This window comes from Leptonychotes weddellii, chromosome 4, assembly GCF_054177405.1.
Source record: "Leptonychotes weddellii isolate Sample4059 chromosome 4, ASM5417740v2, whole genome shotgun sequence".
Classification (NCBI taxonomy): Eukaryota; Metazoa; Chordata; class Mammalia; order Carnivora; family Phocidae; genus Leptonychotes; species Leptonychotes weddellii.
In genome coordinates this window covers 68,640,471-68,651,965 of record NC_138372.1, presented here as the reverse complement: position 1 = coordinate 68,651,965, position 11,495 = coordinate 68,640,471, and the positions used below count along the sequence as shown (strand labels likewise).

Sequence of the window (11,495 nt, the reverse complement as noted above, 5' to 3'; positions counted from 1 at the left end):
GGGGGGATGTGTTAGCCTGGTGATGGGTATTAAGGAGGGCACATAGTGCATGGAGCACTGGGTGTTATATGCAAACAATGGATCATGGAACACTATATCAAAAACTAATGATGTATGGTGACTAACATAATAAAATAAAAAAATAAAAAAACTAAAGAAGTTCTTTAAAGGAAAGGTCAAAGTGAGAGTATGAAAAGTAGGAAACACAGAAGCAGTAAAAATAAATATTACCATAAAAAATCAGTCAAGGGATTCATAACATAAAAGGATATAAGATAGGGGCGCCTGGGGGCTCAGTCGTTAAGCGTCTGCCTTCAGCTCAGGTCATGATCCCAAGGTCCTGGGATCGAGCCCCGCATTGGGCTCCCTGATCAGCTGGGAGCCTGCTTCTCCCTCCTCCACTCCCCCTGCTGTGTTCCTGCTCTTGCTGTCTCTCTCTCTCTCTGTCAAATAAATAAGATCTTAAAAAAAAAAAAGCAAAGGAGGAATGAATAAAGAATGGGAAAAAGACAGTTTATTCAAGAAATGGTGTTGGGAAAACTGGACAGCTACATGCAAAAGAATGAAAATGGATCACTTTTTTGTACCATACACAATAACAAATTCAAAATGGATTAAAGCCCTAATGTGAGATCTGAAACCATAAAAATCCTACAAGAGAACACAGGCGGTAACTTCTTTGACATAGGCCATAGCAATATTTTTCTAGATAGGTCTCCTTAGGCAAAGGAAACAAAAGCAAAAATAAGGGCACCTGAGTGTCTCAGTTGGTTAGGTGTCTGACTCTTGGTTTCAGCTTAGGTTGTAACCTCAGGGTCATGAGATGAAGCCCTACTCTGGTGGGCTCCATGCTCGGTTTGGAGTCTGCTTGAGATTCTTCCTCCCTCCTCCTCTGCTCCTACCCCTGCTTGTGCGTGCTCTCTCTCTCGCTTTCTCTCTCTCTTGCTCTCTAAAATATATAAATAAATAAATACTTTTTTTAAAAAGGGAAAAATAAACTTGGGATCACATCAAAATAAAATGTTTCTGCACAGTGAAGGAAACAATTGATAAAACTCAAAGGCAGCCTAATGAATGGTAGAAGACATTTGCACATGACATATCCTGTAAAGGGTTAGTATCCAAAATATATAAAGAACTGATATAACTCAACACCAAAAAAAACTCCAATAATCCAATTAAAAGTGGAAGCAGAAGACATGAACAGATATTTCTCCAAAGAAGACATACAAATGGCCAACAGACACATGAAAAGATGTTCTACATCACTCATCATCAGGGAAACACAAATCAAAACTACAATGAGATATCACCTCACAACTGTCAGAATGGCTAAAATCAACAACACAAGAAGTAAGCGTCAGTGAGGATGTAGGGAAAGAAGAACACGTTTTTACTGTTGGTGGGAATGTAAACTGGCACAGCCACTGTGAAAAACAGTACAGAGGGTCCTCAAAAAATTAAAAATAGAACTACCACATAATCTAGTAATCGCACTAATGGGTATATACCCAAAGGATCCAAAAATACTAATTCAAAGGGATATATGCCCCCATATGTTTATTGTAGCATTATTTACAATAGCCACATTACAGAAACAGCTCAAGCGTTAACTGACAGATAAATGGATAAAGGAGACATGGTATATACATACAGTGGAATGTTATTCAGCTGTAAAAAAGAGTGAAATCTTGCCATTTGCAATGGTATGGATGGAGCTAGAGAGTATAATGCTAAGTGAAATAAGTCAGAGGAAGACCAATACTACATGACTTCACTCATATGTGGAATTTAATAAACAAAACAAACAAGCAAAGGAAAAAGAAAACAGAGAAAAACCAAGAAACAGACTCTTGACTATAGAGAACAAACTGATGGTTACCTGAGCAGAGGTGGGTGGGAGGATGAGGGAAATAGGAGATGGGGATTAAGATGGGCACTTGTTGTGAGCACCGGGTGATATATGGCATTGTCATATCACTATATTGTACACTTGAAACTAATATAACACTGTATGTTTTTCTTCAAATATGTATATATGTATGTATTTATTTATTTGAGAGAGAGGGAGAGCACTCAAGTGTGAGCCAGTGGGAGGGGCAGAGGGAGAGGATCTCAAGCAGACGCCACACTGAGTGCAGAGCCTGACATGGGGCTCGATCCCATGACCCTGAGATCATGACCTGAGCCAAAATCAAGAGTCAGACACCCCTATAAAACTGTATGTTAACTATACTGGAATTAAAATAAAAATTTAATACAAAAAGCAAGAAAGGGGTACCTGGGTGGCTCAGTCAGTTAAGCGTCCAACTCTTGATTTCAGTTCAGGTTATGATCTCAGGGTTGTGAGTTCAAGCCCCACATCAGGCTCTGTGCTGGGCAGGGAGCCTGCTTAAGATTCTCTCTTTCACTCTCTGCCACTCCCCCACCCCCTTCTCTCTCCATTTAAAAAAAAAAAAGGCGAGAAAGAATCAGCAAACTCAAAGATAGGGCAGTGGAATTCATCCAATAGAGGAACAAAAAGAAAAAAAGAATGAGAAAGTATGAATATATAGCTTAAGGAACTTATAGGATAACAGCCAGCTGACCAATATTTGCACTGTAGGAATCCCAGAAGGAGAAAAGAAAGACAAAGGACCAGAAAACTTATTTGAGGAAATAATGGCTGAAAACTTCCCTAACGTGAGGTAGAAAACAGACACCGAGATCCAAAAATCCAGACAGTTCCAAATAAAATGGACCCAAGGAGACCCACAAGATACATTATAATTAGTGAAAAAAAAGACAAGGACAGAATCTTAAAACCAGTAAGAGAAAAACTACTTGCTAGGGAACTCTTTGCAGGACCATCAGCAGGCTTTTCAGTTGAAACTTTGCAGGCCAGATGGGAGTGGCAAAATATATTCAAAGTGCTGAACACTATTAGACAATGGTTGAAAATAAAGAAGACAAACCAAAAAAATATTTACATGCTTGGGAAAATGGATTTAGGGTTGTGGGGGAGGCAGTAGATTGCATTATCGAGACAGAAATTTCCTCATAGAGATTATAATGTGTTTGTTTCTTGCTTGTCTTTGAACACTGCAGTATCTACTAGGTATTCAAAGTGTTTGGTTTGAATATTTGCTTGACTTGTGAAAGATACAGTTACAAAAAACTGTTGACCCAGTAATGACTGATCATTTTACAAGTTTTTTAAAACTTGTCAGCATTTATCTCCTTAGAAAGTTAATTTTCTTTCACTGAAATTATACAGCAATTTATTCTGTGTGTTGCACAGAATGGCCGCATCCTGGGGTGCCTAAGTGGCTCAGTCAGTTGAGTACCCAACTCTTGATTTTGGCTCAGTTCAAGATCTCAGGATTGTGGGATAGAGCCCCAAGTCGGGCTCCGTACTCAGCAGGGAGTTTGCTTGGATTTTCTCTCTCCCTCTTCCTTAGCCCCTCCCCCACCCCTGTGTGCTCTCTAAAATAAATGACTAAATCTTTAGAAAAAAAAAAAAGCTGCTTCCTCAAAAACAAACAAAAATGGTATATTAACAAAACTCAGACATACTTTGGGGTTATATTCACTGTAACTGTGGACTTATTATGATTCCTTTCAGCCCTGAGGACCAGGCTTAGAGTAGAAAAAAAAATTACAACTGATCTCAATCTCAAAAATTGCAGAAACAGTCTCTTCCACTAACACATGCAGTTTCTGAGAATTCAGGCCAAACATCCAGCTATCCACCAGAAAATACACAGGGAATTACCATTGAAATGACTAGTCACTCAGCTTGCCTTGTGGTTTTAGTTTCTGTAGTGAGGCTTTGAAGACCCTTGCTACTTTCAGTTTCTATTTCACATTCTAATCATCTGTTCTCTGATGGCCGGGGGCAGGTAAGAAATCCCCAGGACTGGGGAAGAAGTAGATCAGAAACCAACACACCTAAACTGAGGGACAAAGAACTCTTAAGACATTCTCAGGGAAGCAGCTTTCTTACCAGCTCTAAAGGATCTCTGCTACTGGATTTACAGTTAAGGAAGACTGGAGCAAGGGTGGGAAAGATTTGCAAGGGTCAGAATGTTTTCAAAACTTTCTATCCAGGATAGGGTGCAGTAGAGCCTGATGTGGACCATTAGACACAATTAATGACTAAATTGTGATGTTCTAACACAGGGAGCAGAATTCACTAAGCTCCAGCTACATCTGCTTACTGCTGAATCAGACACAAGCATGAGTGGGGACTAAACTGACAATCTGAAATGTCTTAACACTGTTTTCCTCTCTTTGCCACCTTGAGATCTATAGAGATCATACCTGCCACTTAAGTTACCTTTGTTTTTTATAAAACCTGATTAAGTTATCTCAAACTGCAATCTGAAAGTTTGAAGAACTGCAACTGTTTTATCTTTATGAGAAAGAGCAATGAACGGGATATAAGGTAAATAGCTTGCTTACATTGTTAAAAACGGAAAAAGAAAAAAATTGAAACTCAGAGTGAACAATGAAGAGGTTTAATGAAAACAACTATATACTTTTAGTCATAGACTTGAACCTAATAAGATGGATTTCTTCCTTTAGAAATAATCCTGGATTAATTAATGTTTATTTTCCGGCACGCACTCGTTCCTTAGGGCTTCTTGTGCTGGATTCTGTTTCTCCTCTATTGTCTCTACTATCATGAATCATTTAATTTGAGTTGCCCAACTTGACCCATCAATACTGTCTGGCAATTTTGTTTGCTCCTTAGCGCTCATACCTTTGGATTTCTTGCCACGACACATGCTTCATGCATTTTCTTCTTGTTTGATTTCCATTTATCTCCTTGCTAAAAGCCTTTCCTCCCCCTCCAAACTCAAACCAAAAACAATGCAAAACAAAGCAAAAGCAAACAATAATAACAAACAAAACCAACTAGAATTGTATGGCTGATAACAGAGATGATTTCCTCTAGACACGCCATCACTAGCACTTCTTAGCCTTTTCTCCTATATTTCTTGGCATTTTCCTTTTTTATACTTTTTTCTCCTTCTCCTTCAGCTCTCTTTTCTAAGCTAGAAGTTATACTGGTATAAATAAACATTTACCTCTATTTTTTTTTTTTTTCCACAAATAGGCTAAGAGTGTTGAGTAGAAATGCCAATGTCATACAAATAGCCACTTGTAGGGCTAGTATTGGAAATCAGGTCTGCCTTACTTCAAAGCCAAATGTGTATTTGTGTGTGTGTTGATCCATTCTTGCATTTTTTAAAAAAATATTTTTATTTATTTATTTGGGAGAGAGCAAAAGTGAGAGAGATCACAGAGACAGAGGGAGAAGCAGACTAGCTGCCAAGCAGAGAGCCTGATGTGCTGCTTGATCCCAGGATTATGGGATCATGACCCAAGCCAGACACTTAATGACTGAGCCACCCAGGCGCCCCTTTTGCATTGTTTTTATTTACAAAAGTTTATGAGGCTCTAACAGAGTTAAAAAGAATGCATCTCAGAGCACACATCACAGGCCGGGCTAGGAAAGGCAGAGCAACCGTTAATTATATATGGGTGTGTTCATGTTGAATCTGCAAAGATGTTTTGGAGATTGGGCTCTCCTAAAAGCATTAAAGATGTCACCCAGATAATATTTGGGGGCAATGTGTAAAATACTTCTATTAATATAAATACACAGTGCTAATGTTATTCTTTAGGAGGTCTGAAAATTCAGACCCATAGTTCCCTCTCCCATTAGTGACATCATCCTAAAGCACAAAAGCTTGTAAGCCTCCAATATCTGCAAATAGATTTGGATTGTGTATCTTCTGTTTTTCTAGCTAACTGTAGATCATCACTGCCAGTTCCCCATATCCTTGTAATCTAAAAATGATTATGACCCCTGCTTTATGTAAATCAGGCAACCAGAACTCTACAAATGTACGGTACCAATATTATATTGGAGATGCATCAGAATGGAAATAGACTTGGCATTGGAGTCTGTAAAATCATGGAGTCCCTCCTTGGGTTCGGGTTGGCCTGGGCATTTCCTGGCTGCCATGTCCATGGTGCTGTGCCATTTGCAAAGGATCACCTATGATCTGCCCTTAAGCAGTTTGTTTTTATTTGTCACCTGAATAATCTCCAGTGCATTAGCTATTAGGAAGAGGGGAGAATGAGTTCTTATAATTTTTTTTTTTTTTTAAAGATTTTATTTATTTATTTGACAGAGAGAAAGACAGCGAGAGAGGGAACACAAGCAGGGGGAATGGGAGAAGGAGAAGCAGACTCCCCGCCGAGCAGGGAGCCTGATGTGGGACTCGATCCAGGGACTCCAAGATCATGACCTGAGCTGAAGGCAGACGCTTAACGACTGAGCCACCCAGGCGCCCCGAGTTCTTATAATTTTTAGAAAGCAGTTTCTACCACTGGCTAATAAGGGAATCCATAACTTTTCAATTAAGATTTTAGTGAAAGTCAAGCAGATATTGGATTTTTAGTTTCTGTAGTAAATAATCACTTCTAAAATGGAAGAAAATTGCTCTTATAATAAGGCAAGGCAGAAAACCAAACATTTTCTTAAAAATGCTTTATCAGCAACTCTTCAGGTTACAGGAATTGATGCCCAGAAGTCAATGGCCAAGGATTATTTACAAAGGTATTTTCACCCTCACTCTCATTCATAAAACAATCATGAATTGAAGTTTTGATTGAAGAAGGCACTACTACAGCTATATAAAAAATTCTTTAAAAGTACAGTTATAAGAGGCACCTGGGTGGCTCGGTGGATTAAGCATCTGACTCTTGGTTTCGGCTCAGGTCATGATCTCAGAATCCTGAGATGGAGCCCGTGTTGGGCTCTGTGCTGGGCATGGAGCCTGCTTGAGGTTCTCTCTCTCCCTCTCTTTCTGCCCCTCCCTGGCTTGTGTGTCCTCTCTCTAAGCTCTAAATAAATAAATAAATAAATAAACAAACAAATAAATAAATAAATGTTTTTAAAAAAGTACAGCTATAAGAAGTAAACAATTATGATTTGTTAGATTATGCTACATAATGACCTGGCAGGATTTAGTATAATACAGTTTGACTAGACATAGCCCTACATTAGAGGGAAACAAGTTGATAAATGGTAAAAGCAAGAAGTATAATATAACAAATGGTGGTCATAAAGATTCAATCTAAGGATTCGGGAAGGTAAAAACTAGGGAACACAAGCAAGCCAAAAACCTAAAGGGAAGAGTCAGATTTAAACTAAAAATAGGTAAAACTCAGGAAATGGATTTCCTTATGCCCACCAAATACTTAAGAACCAATGGGGTAGCCTGTAATAGTCCTGAGAAGGGCCTAGAACTTATTTTACTATGACCCTCTTTGCTGTCTTTTTTTCAGAAATTTCTTTAGAAACATTGGCCATGGGGCGCCTGTGTGGCTCAGTCGGTTAAGCGGCTGCCTTCGGCTCAGGTCATGATCCCAGGGTCCTGGGATCGTGTCCCGCATCGGGCTCCTTGCTCGGCGGAGAGCCTGCTTCTCCCTCTGCCTGCCTGCCACTCCCCCTGCTTATGCTCTCTCTCTCTCTCACTCTCTCTGTGTCAAATAAGTAAATAAAATCTTTAAAAAAAAAAAAAAAGAAAAGAAACATTGGCCATTTTGGGAAGTAGTATGTCCCCAAGTTCAGGAAGCAAAATGACTTTCTTTTCTGTAAAACCAGAAATTTTGAACTACCTCATCTCTTCCCTTGCAGACAAAGTCACACCATAGACATGACACCAAAGATCCACATGCCAGCCCCAGTGTGCTTCATTGAGAACATCAGAGGGCAACTGGTGGCTAATCAGGAAGCTTTGGAGATCCTGGCAGCCAATAAGAATCCTCTTGTTGTGGTGGCTATTGTGGGCCTCTATCGCACAGGCAAATCCTACCTAATGAACAAGCTGGCTGGAAAGAACAAGGGTGAGTGGCACCACCAGAACTCTGCAAAGTCCCTTCTGTCCACCCACACTGCCAGCACTGAGTGCAGTGATGAAAGGAGAGAAAGTTAGAGACAGGGAGCAATGCCAAAAGCTAATGTTTGGGCTACAGGTGGCTAATTATCTTCTGGGAAGCAAAGGCATAGGTCTGTTCCTGACATATCATCTCTTTTTCTTCTCTTAGTTTCTCCCTAGAAAAAGCATATTTTCCAATCTTGAGGAGGAAGACATCAATAAAATAATTTCTACACATGTAATTATAAACTACTAAAATGTGTGACATTCCTGTAAAAAGGAAAAATCAAATTTATAACGTATGGTATTTGATACTCTCATTTTCCCATTCCTCTATTCTAATTCAGATCAATACTGGCTATACTTTTTGATGTGTCCTCATCGTGCATTCCTTAAACCCTAGCTCAGTTGTCAGGAAGATTTCCAACTTCCAGATCCCCTCCTCTCTTACTACCTCTCCCTTCCCCCTTGCAGGCTTCTCTATTGGAACCACGGTGCAGTCTCACACCAAGGGTATCTGGATGTGGTGTGTGCCTCATCCCAAGAAGCCAAACCACACCCTAGTTCTTCTTGACACAGAGGGTCTAGGAGATGTAGAAAAGGTAAGGAACAAGAATTCCTTTTGATTCCTCCTCACCTCTGAACATTCTTTACACAGGGAGGTTTGTTCTTGTGTTTGTTTTTCTGAATTTGTACTTCTGTTTGACAGAGTATACCTTTTTTCCCTTTCTATTTTTAATTAATATTTTAATCAAAATTTAGAAATCTGAGATGAGAAAAATATATTTATAAGCCAGAATCATGACTGGGACAAGACACTAATGTAGAGCTAGGCAGTTAACTGAAATGCAGAAAAGATGGTACAAATAAAACCACTCTCACGAGTCTGATCCTGCAGAAAAGAGTGATTAGTAGTGAGCTCTGGGTCAGAGGATCTTGGGTTCAAATAAGGGCTCTGGCACTTGTAGCTTTCTGACTTTGACAAGCAAATCTCCCCAGATCTTTTATTTTCTTTTTGATCTTAACCAACTTAGCATCTGAACAGTAAACACGTGGGCTTTTTCCACTTCTATACTGGTATTTAACAACCAGCCCACTGTGTGGGGGTTAGGAGGAAGACTTGATTTGTAGCACTTGCCAGTTTTCTAAATATTTCCATCAAAGCGAATTCCAAGCTTCCAAAGTGAAGTCACTAAACTCATGGTTCAGAACAATGAGTGTACAATCAGCTCTTGTGAGCTGGTATGAGCTGGCTCTAGCACGCAACAGAATCTTTCCCTTGCACTTCCCTTGTTTTTCATGTTTTCATTTTGCTTTTGATTTGCCACAAAATCAAAATGGTTACCTCATTTTGTGCTTTAGTTTCCACATCTGTAACATGAAAACGTAGTTATAAACATATCTCATAGTATTGCTTTGAGTATTAGACAAGACCAGTAATGTGAAATGTCTTGTGTATAATAACTAGTCAATAAAATAGATATACATATTATGTGTACAGGCCAAATTTGTTTTACACAATTGAAGATCTTGATTTTTTCCTTTTATTTTAAAATTCCAATATAATTAATGTACAGTTTTACATTAGTTTCAGTTGTATTATATAGCAATTCAACAATTCTACACATTACTCAGTGCTCATCACTGTAAGTGTACTCTAATCCCCTTTACCTATTTCATCCATCTACTACTCCCTCCCACCTCCCCTGTAGTAATAATCAGTTTGGTCTCTACAGTTAAGAGTCTATTTTTTATTTTCATTTGTCTCTTTTTTTGTTTTGTTTCTTAAATTCCACATATGAGTAAAATCATAGGGTATTTGTCTTTATCTGACTTATTACACTTAGTATTATACCCTCTAGGTCCATGTTATTACAAATGGCAAGAATTCATTTTTTATGGATGAGTAATATTCCATTGTGTGTATGTATGTATGTGTGTGTATATCCACATCTTCTTTATCCATTCATCAGTCGATGGACACTTGCATTGCTTCCATATTTTGGCTATTGTAAATAATGTCGCAATAAACCTAGGGGTTCATGTATCTTTTTGAATTAGTGTTTCTGTATTCTTTGGGCAAATTTCCAGTAGTGGAATCACTGGATCCATATGATCCATATGGTAGTTCTATTTTTAATTTTTGGAGGAAACTCCACCCTGTTTTCCACAGTGGCTGCAGCAGTTTGTATTTCCACCAACAGTGCACAAGTGTTCCTTTTTCTCCACATCCTCACCAATACTTGTTGTTTTTGTGTTTTTGATGAAAATCTTGATTTTAAGTACTCTGGTTACCCCACTAACTTTGACTATCCATTGCAAATACCTAACTAGTTCTAAGGAAAACTGCTGAAGGGGGAAGAGTTAAGATGGTGGAGAAGTAGGGGGATCCTGAGCTTCTCTCATCCCTCAAACATGGCTAGATGGTTATCAAATTAGTCTGAACACCCAAGAAGTCAATCAGAGGTCTGAGAGAACAAAAACTGCAAGTCTACAAGTAGAAAAACACCACCTTTGGAAAGCCTTCGGGGAGCAAAACAGTCCACCTACTGGAGGCCAGAGCTGCTTACACCAAGCCCCGCCCCCATGCTCCTGGAGAAGCATTTCCACAGAAACGAGTCAACCTGAGAATCAGCCCAGCAGGCCCCTCCCCGAGAAGACCAGCACAAACAACTACCTTGCACCAAATTTATTGATCATAGAGTGCTACAAAGCTTCAGCTCTAGGGGACATAGGATTGAGCTTCCTTTTTACTTTTATTTCTTTTAAATTTATTATTTTTTCATTTATTTTCTTATAGTTCCAAATCTTTTATTAATCTTTCATTATTAACTTTTTAAATTTTATATGCTTTTCATATATATTTTTTATTTTTTTCTACTTTCATTTTATCTTATTTTTTTATTTTAGGATCTAGATTCTCTTAACAAGTAGACCAAAACACACCCAGGATCTAGTGGGTTTTTTTGTTTTCTTGTTTTGTGTTTTTGTTTTCCTTCCTTCGTTTTTTGCTTTGTCTGTTTGTTTCAGTTTTTTGTGTTGTTTTTTCTCTGTCTTCTTTTCTTTTCTGGGCAAAATGATGAGATGGAGGAATTCACCCCAAAATAAAGAACATAAGGTAGAATTCACAGCCAGGGATTTCATCAATACAGACATAAGTAAGATGTCTGAACTAGAATTGAAAACAATAATTATAAGGATACTAGCTGGGCTTGAAAAAAGCATAGAAGACACTAGAGAATCCCTTACTACAGAGATAAAAGAACTAAAATCTTGTCAGGCCAAAATTAAAAATGCTATAACCGAGATATAAACATAAATAGGCGGCATAAAAACAAGGATGGATGAAGCAGAGGAACAAATCAGTGATATAGAAGATAAAATTATGGAAAATAATGAAGCCAAAAGGAAGAGGGAAAGAAAGGTAATGAACCATGAAGGTAGAAGAAGGGAACTCAGCACCCTAGTAAAATGTAATAACATTTGTATCATAGGAGTCCCATAAGATAAAGAGAGAGAGAAAGGGGCAAAAGGTGTATTCCAACAAATTATAGCTGA

The 11,495-nt window shown here is 38.6% G+C and overlaps 1 protein-coding gene across 1 annotated transcript in view; it reads left to right on the top strand.

Annotated features, from left to right (window-relative positions):
• Nucleotides 1-7,698: 7,698 nt before the first annotated feature.
• Nucleotides 7,699-11,495, top strand: part of LOC115942739 (guanylate-binding protein 7-like) — a 51,343-nt gene continuing 47,546 nt past the window's right edge. Inside the window, 2 exon segments of the mRNA XM_081817095.1 lie at nt 7,699-7,905; nt 8,412-8,539. Of these exon segments, the coding sequence (XP_081673221.1) occupies nt 7,716-7,905; nt 8,412-8,539 (318 nt within the window). The 5' untranslated portion in view covers nt 7,699-7,715.